Raw genomic sequence first — 13871 nt, 5'->3', positions numbered from 1 at the left:
ATCAGGTCTGTTTGACTCATTTGGCATATCCTGAGATTTTATCATCCCATCCCTCCTCATCCCATGGGATCCGTCCGGCCAAACATGCAAGCGCTCTAAGACTTACCATCCACTCCGTCAATCAGTTTCTATCTTGAACGGAGGAAATGAAGGAGATTCACAACTTGAGTGGGCCACACGTCAGGGAAGGATGGAGATGAGATTCCAACAATTTTTTTTTTACACAATGGTTGTATTTTCATCATACCCGTTGATCAGGTGCAACTCACTGGGATGAAATGAATTGAATCCAAAAAAAAAGAAGCAAAAATCCCCTCGTTCAAAAGTCAGCCGGGCTAAGCAAAAGTCCCGTTTGTGTAGCTCATTTAAGCTTTTAGGCCCAGTGTTTTTTATTTTTTTAATTTTTATTTTTATTTTTTAATGTATGGTTCAAATAACGCTTCTCACATGATGGACGGAGTGGATTTAATACAAACAACATAGTGGTCCCACAGAGCATGCGTAAAAAGCAGGTGGATTTATATATACAACAAGGTGGGCCACATAACTGTCCTTTTCTTTTTTTTAGGCGTGGGAGTTGGGCGTATAGTGAAGAGCTTTTCTGTTGGTGGGCCTTAACCCTTAGTGACCAAAACCAACCTCAGTCTGTGGGCCCCACTACGGCTGTTTCAAGCAAACTCCTGTTTTTTAGATAATCCTCGCCAAGGGATTGCTGGCCCATAAAATGTATAGCTTAAAAAAAGATATTCTATCAATCGTACACGTGCAGCGTGAAAGAACTCAATGCAATACTGTTATTAGAGGTGAATACATGCATATCTCTGCAACATTGCTCGATGCCGCTGGAATTAAAGAGGCCCACCATTTGGGAGGCTATGATCACGAAGCAATGTTTTAAATGAGGAGAGAGTGGGAAAAATGATATATGGCACGCACACCAACATGGCACAGGTGTGTGATATTTGGGGCAGTCATCAGGTGGGTCCCAAGATTCTCAACTTGAAAATGGTGAGGCCCACAAAAATCAGCTGTCTGGATCATCGGGCGGGCAACGGCCAAAAGAGATAACCGGCGCGTTTATCTTCACCGTACAATCGAGTGGGCCAGCTACATGGATGCTTTCCGTGGAGAAGGAAGTAAAGAGAGAGCTATAAGATCCCACATCGACTGAGAGAAGGACTTGCAAGGGATGAGAAGCAATACAAGAAGGGAATGAAGTGAATAAAGAAAGCATACCTTTCTCGGCCTTTTGGCTAAGATCAAGTGTAGTATCTGTTCTTATCAGTTTAATATCTGATACGTGGCCCATCGGGTCACATGATATTAAATTAATTTCTTGTGGGGGAGGGCCCACCACAGTAGCTTGCTGCTGGGGCTCTCAAGCATCGCCCATGTGTTGCACTATGACATGGGCCAGGCGCACCCCTCCCAAAACAAATCTAAAATTTGAATGGTGGCTCACTTAATTTCTGATCAGATATAGAATGCCCGATGAAGAAAAATCAGCATTTTGCTAGTCTCCCATTGCCGATAAAATATAAATTGGGAATAGTGGTCCTTTACCACAGGAAGAAATGTCCCAGAGTTCTATCATGTTTCAAACAAATCATGGGCATCTGATTTTATGGAAATCGTCTATTTTTGCTAGCGTCAATGAGATCATTCCAACGTACTCAAGGCCAGATAGACTTTAGATCATCCCAACGTACTCGAGGCCAGATAGGCTTTTGGGCTGAGCTGATACGGGTCCTTTTAGCCCTGACCCAACCCGGCCGACTGCATTTGTACTTATGTTCTAATCTCTACACATGCTGGTCCAATCATCTGGTAGGCAACACATGCGCTTTGCAGGGAGACCTTAGTTTTCAGTTTACCTAAATGACCATTTATTTGTGCATGTATGGCCCACCTGATCCCTATCCAGGGATCCATCTGGTTAATAAGGATCTGGTCTATTTTCATCTGGCAAAACCAATTTTTGGGATCAGGTCTTGAGTGTTACTGGCCTGGTGTACACGAAGCTCATGGCTACTCCCCAATTTTATTCATGAGCTTTGATAGCTCAACGTAGATCCTTCTCATCTACAAAACAAGCGTGCCACATGACTTGGAAACTTGAATAGTGCCGGTCGCACACCACTCTTAAGAGATAGTGTAAACTCATCAGGTGGGCCACTGTGTGAAAAGAATGGATGGTTTAAAACCACTGTTGCACTTCCAATGTGGATGTCTGGCAAATGGTAGACGACACTGACAGTAAGACAAATGGTATGACATACCCAAATCAAATAGGAATGGTGTGCGACAAAGCAACGGTAGGAAAAAAAAGGGTACGTGGTCAACCAAATTACAAAAGCGTATCAAATATAATCTAAGCTGCAATGAGATTTTATTTCATTAGATTTCTTACTGTGGAAGCCTTCTCAACCATAGTTCCTCATTCACAACGTACCACTCCATGAAAAGAGAAAAATGGAGGCTGAATTCATAAGAAAGCTTTGTATGATACTAAGTGTTTTGAAGTGCGTTTAAGTGCATCTTAGTGCATTTAAATGCATCTAAGTGTGTCTAAATAGGATCCTTGCTCTTGCATGGGTGGTAGAATCTTGGGAGTTTCAACACCCGGTCAAGGGTTCGAGTATCCATGGGCAGTGAAATCCCATTCCTTTGGAAAAGAGACGTGCATAGCAATCTGCTACTGGCAATCCATGCATGGCAGCATGAAGCTCTTGAAGATTCTCTGAAGTGCTCGTAAATAAGCCCTTTGAATGTTCTACCAAGCAAATTTCAATTAGCAAGATGAAATATAGGTCAACTCTAATTTTGGAACATGGGCCGATGGATAGGAGCTGCCCCATCTCCCATATTTGGAGATCCCAGACTTCTTTGGCCTTCCATCCTTCAAACATGGAGCACTGCTGTATTTCTTTTAGAACTGCCTATAATCCAATTCATAGGACGCCAAAAATAGGTGGTCCACGGCAGAGCTCATCAGCTCAACTGTCCAAATCACTGAACCATGGTCTGTATGTACTGAATAAAAGTCTCAGAACTAATTTCTCTCACCGATCAATGCTCAAAGATGCAGCAATCAGGCAGTGATGCCTCCAGGTGCAGAATCCAGCTCTTTAGTCAAAGAAGGAAATGAAAGAAACCATTGGATGCCTTGTGCCCAACAAGGTCCAAATCTCCAACATGAGTAACATGTCATGTGCCTTGTACCATCCCTTGGCATGCCTCGCTTGCCCATATGGGGATAGGTGCACGGAATTCAACGGGAACGCCGGTAATGGGGTGATCGAATTCCAAGCTCTCGGCATGGAGGGCATGAGTGTCATATGCATTCCCCCTCCATTCATAAACACCTTCATACTTCACATCACCCCTTATGGGTATTCCAAGGTATTGACAGTGCAAGCGAATCTGATGTGTTCGTCCACTCTTGGGATAGGCTCTAATCAAAATCTCACCATTGTTTTCATCACCCACTTCGATCCTTGTCGTCCCTTGATCTTCAACAACCACTGATTCCATTCCAGGATTTTCATCTGTTGAGAACTTGGTCGGCTCTTTGAAGCTTCCTTGCCTATTTACTGATATGATTTCAAAGGAAGTTGCCATGTCTTTGACTACTAAGCCACCTGGAAGTGATCGGCCAACGTCTGACGATGTGTACACACGCCATACACCAAATTTCGATCTCCCATGGCCTGATTTTATGTTGATCTTGTCCCATTTGGGAGTGGGCCCAACGCACAGAGCAAGGTATGTTTTCTTCACACTGTGATCTGTGAATGCCTTAACAAGTTTGGCTGCCACTTTATGTGATTTGGTTATAATCATTAGGCCGCTTGTGTCACGATCAAGCCTGTTTGCAAGATGAAGCTCTAGTGGAGTGATTTCTATTCCTGCAATTTACAAAAATGAAAAAAAAAAAATGAAAAAAATCAGGACTACATGATGGTACAGCACTATATCATTATTGTTGAACAGTTTACATTAAACCAGGAACTCAGAGATGGCTCAAATATGGTAGCAGTTTGGGCCTTGAATACTCGAAAAACTCACTGAGTCAACTAGATCTGAACGTGGCTCAGGTGACTCAAGTGATAACTTGGTCTGGGTCCTTAATCTTGCCCGGGTGGTAGACTCTCAGGAGTTTCAACTCCTGGTCAAGGGTTCGAGTACCCATAGGTGGTGAAATTCCACCAGCGTGAGTGTGTGGGGTGTGTGTGTGTCTGTAAAAAAAAAAGAAAAAAGAAGAAGTGATAACTTGGTCTATTCAGAGCCTCAGGACCGGCTTAACTTCCCTCGACAAAGGGAATTATAGATGCTAACCCACCCGCTGATGGAAGTGTCCTGTACCAAGCTGGGGCCCATATAAGTGATGTGTGCGGTACAAAGTTCATGGTGAAGAACTCTTTGTTTTATTCATTGGCTCTACTCATCCGAAATAGATATCTTCCAAATTGGCGAATATCAATGAAAAAATTCTTGATGATATGAAAACTCAATAGAGTGCCTAGAAAACTCAACTGGCCGATGATAAAACTGATCAAGTATTGGAAGATGTCTGCTCAAATACATCTGCATGTTGCAATGTGATATGTCGGGAATTTAGCCTTTGAATCTGGATTGTCTTTCCATGATCCAAACCATTTATATGATGAGCCCCAACTTGTATGGTGGATAGGCAACACATATAATCTTTAAATTGGATTATTTGAGCTATTTGAAATTTGGGTCTTTTGCTTTGAAAATGGAGTGTCACCATAACCTTCGTGTAATCAAAGAGTTGAATGATTTGATTTGACAAATTTTTTGGTAATCCCCATCTAAGGCGAGCCTTGTCACACAAACAGTTTGGGTCATTGAAAAGAAAAAAAAACTAATTCCAATGGATAAAGTTTCAAGGTATCACACTGCATTATGTTGGGATCTATTCAAGCAAGCCGTGTATTGGAAAAGTTGAAAACCAGAGCACCCAAGTTTCCAAAACTCATAAACAATCACGAGAGGATATCTCATTTATCTTTTGTCACAACTCACAAAGTATATAAGAAGGCATTTTTATCTCATTATTTATGAAACCGATTAGATAAAAATCATGTCACCCAAACACTCGAAATAGGATCCACAACCATACCAATGTTCGCAATTTTGATATCAAAAGGAGACATGATATCCAAGTCGTTCACCAGCAACATGGGAAAAGCCACATACAACACTCAATTTAGTGCTGCAAGTGTTAGCTTACCCAGATCATGATGGCCTGCCTGCACATGGGTTCCTTGGTGTTTAGGAAAATTTGGCCACTTGGTCATCAAAGCCTTATAATGTTGGGAAATCTATCATGAAAGAGGTTAGTGTGAGTAAAGAAAGAGAGTCGTAGTGAGAGTTGGTTTCTATGATGGTAGGGGACAACCAACGCCTATAAATAAGAAACACTCTTGGCCCTCCCCACGCCAGCTCAAAACGTCTGGAGCTACCCATCTCTAGCACACACCAAAAGTGAGAATTGGGAAGAAGGTGAGCCTAAGTCATTTGCACCCTATGAGGCATGGACTGTTGATCAAGGCCGTTCATCATCAAGCTCAGGAGCATAGAAGTGTGCTGTGCATCATTGGATCATCATGGTTCACAGTACGTGCTTGACTCCTTCCTTGATTGTGGTGTTTTTCTGTTTGACAATATTGCATATGTATGCATTTCACAATCCAAAATTAGGAATAATAACTGTTCATCAGATACCATAAAAATTTACAGTAAAAGTATTTAGTAAAAATTGTAAGAATTAGGGGATTTCACTTGGAAAAGAAAATATTCCATACCAACGGATTTGGCTCCATGACCCAATGTTCCCATCCACACACCTCTAGAGATAGCTACGTGTGCCAACCTGGCATGTAAGCATGGCACCCAAGGCTGTCCATGTAAATCATCTGGCCTAAAATTCATGCAGGACTGCTATCAAATGGGCCACACATGAAGAAGACAATGTATGGTCTGGAAAAAAACTTGCAAGTCTGTCACGACCCATTGTTTTTGTTCATGTGTGGACTACTCGATGGTTGACTGGCCTGAGTTGTTAGCCGGATGATCTACATGGTGGCTACCGCCCCCGATGCTGGCTCGTATGTCATTGGCACCTGTAGCCACATGAAGAGGTGCATTTGGGGCTAGCAAACCTCAAAAGATTAATGAATTTCATATCCACCCCACACTGATTGTATTGCAATTTTGCAGATCAGTTACCCACATTCAACTTCTAGAGATTGGTGGCTGTACACTGACGACAGCCATCCTTTCTCAAGAATGGAAGGTAGTGATTTCATCCTACGCCAACATTTTTGTGGGGTCCGGTCCACTCAAACAAGACATTGAGCTTTCTACATTACCATCAAATTGGATTTTTATTTATTATTATTATTATTATTTTAAAAAAAAATTTAAATCACATTCTATGTTCTTCCTACATTTTCTGATTTGATCCAATAAAAACTACTCTCAGATTGACAGAGTAAACTCGGTGAGTCAAGGCCGAATCACAAGTTTGTAGAATCCGAAACTTCAAAAAGAAGCTGAAGAAGTGAAGTCGAAGCTCACCGACATCAGTCGATCCCAAAGAAGATTCATTGAGAAATTGGCGGGCCGAAGACAAGACGCTCTCGCAGTAAATTCCTGAAGGCTTGTTAACGACAATCAGCGACTCGTCCTCGAAGACGATTCCGCTTCTGGAGAGAGAGAAAAGGCTGGATTTTGAAGATGCTGTCATGGCTCTCTGCAGTTCTATCTGTTTCGATATCGGCGGCAGAGGCGGGGACAACGGGGTGGGGAAATTTTGGGTTTTGGAGGCGTTTGGAGGGCCAATTTCGGTAGAATCGAATTGGGTTTTCTCTGCCATGATCGGGAGAGACGAGGGTCTGCAGAGGAATCGGACGGCGGACGATTTGATGGACGTTGGGGAAGGAGTGAGGAGGAGACAATTATAAGGGAGGAGATGAGAGCAGAGGGGGAATGGTAAGGGTGTTTTGGTCATTTTGTAGAAGTAAATCAAGGGTTTGAAGAGGAGTTTATGAGATGAGGTAGGGTAGTTTCGTCATTTGGTTCACACTCACGTGTGGACGGACGAGATGTTTTGAGGATCACAAGATTTGAAAGGTGGGGTAGTACTATGATCCAAACCGTTCACACTCATTGCGCTAGTTGGAGTATCCTAACTGTTCGGAACCTCTCATCTCGTGCCACAAAAAACCATGTGGGGCCCCGCGTAATGCGTGTGTGTAACATCCAATCCGTCCATCATTTCCGAAAGCCTATGTTAGATTGTAAACCCGAAAATCAGGCCCATTCAAAACTGAAGTGGACCACAGCACATGGAACAGTGGGGAGGCTATACCCACCATTGAAACCTTCCAGGGGCCCACTGTGATGCTTACATTCCATCCAACCCGTTCATAACGTGAGTCCCACCAGGATGAAGGTAAAATCCAAATATAAGCCTGATCCAAAAATGAGGTGGGCTCCAAGAAGGTTTCAACGGTAGGTCTCCCATGCCCATTTTTTCCCCGTGATATGGCCCACTAGGGTTTATTCTTCGGCTGAAATCTTAGTATGATCTAGCTCAATTGATGACCGGAGTGGATCTTATGAAAACATCACGGTGGGCCCCACAGCTTTTTCAGCGTGGACTGCTTTTCTTCCTAAAATGACCAAGATACCCGTTCCCCCTAAATTACAAGAATACCAAAATAATCAAATGACGAAAATGCCCTTCTTTTAAGCCTCCGATGTTGAAAATGCCCCCGCAGAAGAACAAAAAACCAGTAAAACCCTACCACGCTTGGAAATGGGATTCTTCCTCCTCAGAAAATCAATTCCCAGAATACCCTCATTTCTCCCTCGGAACTTCAGAATCCCCATCCTCTTCCTCTCCTCTCCTCCTCTCTCCACACCACACTCGTACTCGCAACCTCCGCATTCCGACTCGCACCGAAAAATCCAATCTGACGTTACCATTTCTCAGACGCCCTCCAAAACCCTCCAAATTAGGAAAATACCAAGCTCTTCTCATCAAAGCCCCGGTATCCGTTCCTTCGGTTCCCAGGCGATCTCCGAGCTCAGAACATCCGACGGTCTGACTGTCGATGACATCGTGGCCCGGTCATGGCCCATACTCGATGAGAACGAGAGCGATTGGAAGAGCCACTCGGCCGCGATTGCTCAGTCGATTCAGCTGATCAAGAAGCGGTTGCAGGTCCGTCGATCATAGGCTTTTGTTTCTTTCTTTGTTGCATTGCTGGCATTTATCTTTGTGTTATTCCGTCATCGGTATGAAATGAGTATGATTTACTTCTCAAGGAAATGAGTTTTGAGGTCGTGTATGGATTTATATATGGATATTGGTGCACTGCACGCTACCTGTTCTATGTAATTTCTTGAATTTACCTTTTTTATAACCAATTTTTAGGCGATTATAATGTATGATGTTTGATCATGTGGTAGGCACCTTTTGTTGATCCTAATCGATCACGTGGTGGGCCCCATGGTGGATGGAAATATCCCTAGAATATGTTACATTAGATGATGATATTAGTGCATGCTACCTGTTCGATGGAATTCTTGAATTTACCTTTAAAAAAATAAAATAAAATTTAGGCGATTATGTTGTATGATGTTTGATCATATGGGGGGCACCTTTTGTTGATCCTAATTGATGACGTGGTGGGCCCCATGGTGGATGGAAATATCCCTGGAATTTGCTACGTTAGATGATCCTAATAACCATACAAGCGTGCATCAAGTAAATGTTGATCATTGGATGTAATTGTCTATTTTCCATTGGATGGATAGGATCAGCTGATTGGTGTTAGTGGGGCATGGCTTGTCCCCTGATGTTTCTCGCCAGATTAATATCATCAGTTTTACAGAAATGTGAGCACTGCTGGCATTTTTGCTTGTTTGAACAGATGGTTGCCGTTCCTTTCAATCAAGCACAACAAGGTGCTTCCTTTTTCTTTTTTTTTTGAGGGAATCAAACCTCCACCCAACTCACCAATTTAATGGTCTTTTGCTTTGCACAAAAAATTGGCATATGGCACAGTAGTCGGTGATCAGAATTACTGATATGGCAGGCCCCACTGCGGATCGTCCATTCCAGAAAACTCTTATGGTTGGACAGCCTCAACCATCTGAACGGGGACCTGTAGATCAATATGGCAGGAAAGAATATTGGAAACATTTAGCATTGGTAGAGAAAAGTCCACCAATCATATGGTAGGTTTGGTCTAGAAGATAAACACATCCTATTATATTATAGTGGTCAGTGTCAAAACATTCCGTTTTCTGATAGTGGGTCATCCATGGTGGGCCCACCTGGGAACATGACTGTGGTGAAACTTCCTATTTTTCTGCAGCACGCATATGAGAAAACTTATTTTCTATTTCACCATGCACCACCATCTTTACCTTCAATTTTCCTGAAATTGAATTCGCTGCATCTATCTTAAATCCATGGAAGTTTCCATTTCACATGAGTATTATGCATCTTCATGGCTCATGTCCATGGTTTTAATTTAAAATGTATATTTTTATGTCAACAGTGGAGAAAGATGATACTCAGGGTGGAACAGCTGTCTGCACAGTTGAACAAATCAGACCTTTGGGATGACCCTGTTTATGCTGGGAGGGTTAGTCGTGAGCATGGGATGTATATGGGCAAGATGAAAGAGGTGAATGGATTCGAGCAAGAACTGCTTGACCACATTGATATGCTGAAGCTTGCACGTGAAGAGAATGATAGAGAACTGGAATCGGTGGGCACTCACTTCTATTCTAGGCATGTATTTCGTCTGCTTCCCATCTCAGGTTTTAGCAGGTGTTATGTTTTGGCAGAAAAATGGAGCAAATGCTGACAATGAGTAAAAATCAATGCCGTATTTGCACTTTGTGAAAAATTTTGATGTGCGTGCATGCGTGCGAAAATTAACAAGAACTTTCATTGAATAAAAAGTGCTGAGGTAGTGCCAAATACAAGCGAAGGAAAACAAAAAACAACTAAAAAGAGCTACCCAAGCTCTCAACCCAATCCGAAACAAGAGAGAGCAATAGTAAATACCCTCTCCTCATGATTAATTACTAGCTTCTTTTAAAACAATAACAGACCATTTCCAAACAAAAGGAAAGGCCTCTCACCTCCATCTGCAACTAAGGCATCTGCTGGGGTCCTTACTTTTGCTCTGGTGGTAGATTTTAAGGAGTTTCAACACCCGGTCAAGGGTTCGAGTACCCATAGGTGGTGAAATTCCACTAGCGTGAGTGTGTGGGGTGTGTGTAAAAAAAAAAAAAAAAAACATTAAGGCATCTGCTGCAAAATTTCCTTCCTTAGGCGCCTGAGAAGAAGATAAGAAACATCCCCACGAGCTTCCTAATCTCTTGAAACTAATTAGCTGTCCTTCGAGGAAACCTGTGAGCACATTTATCACATTGGCAGAGTCTGTCCCCTGCCCCCTATCTCTACTCATTGGAGTCTTACAACACAAACTGCTTTCTAAATTTAAGCTTCAACATCTCAGCCAGAGCCACCTTTCAAACTGAGGGACTCCGTGTTTCTTCTCCTTCTATCCTCCACAGCCCCTCAACTCCATCTTTAGCTATGGCATCCACTTCAGAATTTCCAACTAACTTCTAGTCCCATAAAAAAAGAGAGCATATTCTATTGTGTTTGTGGAGTCCCCTTCGATGACGATTGGATAGAAGGACAATCAAGCAACCTCTGTGGTCCCATCCACAGAGCCCTTCTCTCTGCCTCTCCCTTAGTTTCTCAATCCTTCAAACTAGGAGCGCCTCTCACTTCGAATCGTGCTTCAAACTTGTGCTCTGGCTCCCGCTTCCTACCTGTTTATACCCTAAAACATTTTGAAACAGACATTTTTCCTATCTCGCATCCGAATCTGTTTCTGTATTGCTTCACGCTTTGTGCAACTATAATCCCTACCTAATAGGTTCCTGTTAGACCCTGATTAATCTCGCCTTCTTGAGAATCCTGCCGGAAATTCCTGCAGGGCCTAGGTTAACAAGCGAACTGCCATCAAAATTTAGCTTCAATATTTTGGCTGGAGGCGTCTTCAGTACTGAACTACTCTGCTTCATCTCCTTCTATCCTCTGCAATCTTCATGCACCATCTCTCTTCTAAAGTAGATGAAGATGTGGACAATTTTGTTGAACACACTCTTTTTGGAAATAAGCATGTGATTTCATCTATCATGAGCTTAGGGTCCATCCGGAAGTTCTGCCAAATCAGGATTGGTTACTTAATTTGAGTGGAACCTATTTGCTAAGTATATCGTGTTGCTGAAAACTTTGAAATTATCTTGCAAATCAGGCAAAGAACATCTCAATTTTATGTCATTCTTTTAATCAATTGTGTTTGAGTATTCTTCCACTGTTTTCTTTGTTAGTTTGTCTAATTTTGTTTTACTTGTGTCGGGTTGTTTTCTTTTCTTGCCTTTCGGTGTGCTTCTTAAAAAATTTGTTGTTATCTCTCATAAAAAAATATTTACTTGATTATGGATTTTATATTGTGCATATTTTGAAGCATGCCGTACTGATAGTTTCTGTTATATTCATCTCATCATTTATTTATTTACTCTTTATAGGACTCCATGAAAGCTTTACTGAGGATGAGAAGAATTGTGAAGGAGAAAGAACTTGAGGCATTGTTAGCTGGAGATCGTGATTCTTGTTCTTGCTTTATAGAGGTTATTTCTTTTTCTCCATGTTGTTGTAACCTATTTAAATGCAGGAAGGAACAGATTGAAGTCAGTTTCCCTCAATTTCAGAGTTGGTTCTTATATTGTACTTTCTCAACGAGTCATCTGCAAATATGACCTTTGTCTAATAACATGTTTGTCAGCAGTCACCTTTCTCAGTACTTGTTCCTATACTCTCCAAGATGTACATGATAGCCAAATGAAAATAAGATATGCTGTCATCTTCTTTCTTTGGTTAGATTAGATTGATGATCACATGGAGATGTTTCTCTCTTGTTCGGGAGATGGTGATCGTGTAAGGAAGGTAGGATTCTCTTGCTCCAGCAACAAGAGTCAAGGGAGGAGTTGCGATGGATTGTGAAGTCGTGACCATGAAAGGAGTAAGTTCTGATCAAGTCGGCACAGTTGAGAAAGGGGCAGGGATAGAGGAGGAAGCTTGTAGTGAGATGGATTCAGGTCTCAGGGAAAAAATCGTACTGGAGGAAGCTGACTGTCATCATCTGGAAGAGGAGGCAAGAAGGTGAATGCTGATGTTGGAGCTCCAGAGGAAGACGATGATAGTGGCAGTGCAGAGTGGTGGAGAAGAGGAAAAATGGCCTTTGTATGAGGGACAAGCCCCCCTACAGGAACTTCCCAAGTAGATCCCGGAGTGTTCGGAGTATGAGTTTAGGAGGGTCTTCAAGAAGTATGGAGTGGTGAGGGAAGTTTGTATTCCAAGGGTTTAGGGGTCCGCTGTAGTAAGGGGGTTCATCCGTTTTGATAGTTTGAAGGAGATTAGCCAAGTGGTCATGGATATGAAAGGGAAGAGGTTTGGCGGGAAACATATTCGTGTAGAAAGCCCATTTTGGCTCGACTCAGATCGGACCCTAACTTGAATTGAACTCAGAATGATCTGGTTTAAGGACTCAATTAATTTCATATTGACGTTGCTCACAAGTATTTGATGAAAGGACTCAATTAAGTGTCAATTAGTAGTGAGAAAAGTATGGATATAAAACAAATACCCTTGTATCTTTATTTTGATGTTATTTATTAAGTATTTGATGAAATACATGCAAATCATTATTGTTGTTTTACATACCACCAGAATTTAAAAGTGCACTCCATGTATTTGAGAAAATGCCGCACAAGTTCAATTTTGACTCAAAATAGGCCGAGTTGCTAATTGAACCAAGTCGAGATGGCCAGTCAAGCTCAATGACTGGAGCAAGCGAAGTTCAAGCTAGTCAGCTAGTGGCCGAGCCAAAGTTGGACTCGTGTACAGCTCCATTTGGAACGCACGATTTCATATTTGCACGTGTGCCCGGTTGTAGATTCGTACCGCTCTATACACGTGGAATTAACAAACCGTGTCAATTGCGTGGCAACCTCAACACTGTGGGGCCTATAGTGATCCATGTGTTTTATCTGAGCCGTCCATCCATTTTGCCAGCTAATTTTAGAACATGAGTCTCAAAATTGAAGTGTATCCCAAGCTTTTAAGTAGACCACACCACAGGAAACAGTGACCCACAGCTGAAGCTAGGGCCCATAGTAATGCTTATTTGTCATCCAAACCTGTTTGTGAGGTCAGACAGTCCTGGATACACGGGAAAGACAAATATCAGCTTTACTTGAGCGTTGGATCTACTTCAATTTTGGAATCACATCTTGAAATGGTTCCGCAGAATGGATGGACGGCATGAATAAAACACATACATCACAGCGGGCCCCACAGAGTCCTCACATGGCGTAGCTGTGTGGTGTTGGGTCACCACGCAATTCGCTTCCCATTTGCTCATCTTGCGCCCGGGCCCACCTGATGTCACGGAGGCACGTGCGATACGGATAAAGGCGCGTGCACGGGTACCGTATCTACCAATACTCGTGAGGCTGTAGCTTTCTAAGCTAACACGCGTGTATAGCCACTCATCTCCATACTAGACCATCTGCCAGCATGAAACTCGTACGGTAGATCTGAGCTTTATATCAGGTGGGCCACAATAGTTAGATCTTCTGGCTCAAAAATCAGGTCACTTCACTGCCACAAAACAAAAGTACCACTTACAAAAACCTATTACAAACCATCCATTTTTTTCTACATTGAAGCCCACCTGAGA

At 42.5% G+C, this 13871-nt stretch overlaps 2 protein-coding genes and 1 non-coding gene across 3 annotated transcripts; 2 read left to right on the top strand and 1 right to left on the bottom strand.

Annotated features, from left to right (window-relative positions):
- The first annotated feature begins 1232 nt into the window (after positions 1–1232).
- On the top strand, positions 1233–1428 carry LOC131226556 (U2 spliceosomal RNA). The gene has a single exon (XR_009161930.1). It is a non-coding gene; the product is annotated as a U2 spliceosomal RNA (small nuclear RNA).
- Positions 1429–2730: 1302 nt separating this feature from the next.
- LOC131225442 (RNA pseudouridine synthase 1-like) lies at positions 2731–7217 on the bottom strand. Its single transcript, XM_058220975.1, has 2 exons — positions 6607–7217; positions 2731–3908 (listed from the first exon to the last, which is right to left on the bottom strand). Exons 1-2 carry the CDS (start codon positions 7037–7039, stop codon positions 3208–3210), a joined length of 1134 nt encoding a protein of 377 aa, XP_058076958.1. The 5' UTR covers positions 7040–7217; the 3' UTR covers positions 2731–3207.
- Positions 7218–7748: 531 nt separating this feature from the next.
- Positions 7749–12568, top strand: LOC131225445 (peptide chain release factor PrfB2, chloroplastic-like). Its single transcript, XM_058220977.1, has 3 exons — positions 7749–8257; positions 9603–9815; positions 11659–12568. The coding sequence occupies exons 1-3, from the start codon at positions 7850–7852 to the stop codon at positions 11887–11889; spliced, it is 852 nt and encodes a 283-aa protein (XP_058076960.1). The 5' UTR covers positions 7749–7849; the 3' UTR covers positions 11890–12568.
- The last annotated feature ends 1303 nt before the right edge of the window (positions 12569–13871 follow it).

The sequence above is a fragment of the Magnolia sinica genome, chromosome 14 (assembly GCF_029962835.1).
Source record: "Magnolia sinica isolate HGM2019 chromosome 14, MsV1, whole genome shotgun sequence".
Lineage (NCBI taxonomy): Eukaryota > Viridiplantae > Streptophyta > Magnoliopsida > Magnoliales > Magnoliaceae > Magnolia > Magnolia sinica.
Note: the sequence above shows the minus strand (reverse complement) of the source record. Positions and strands in the feature narration are given on the sequence as shown.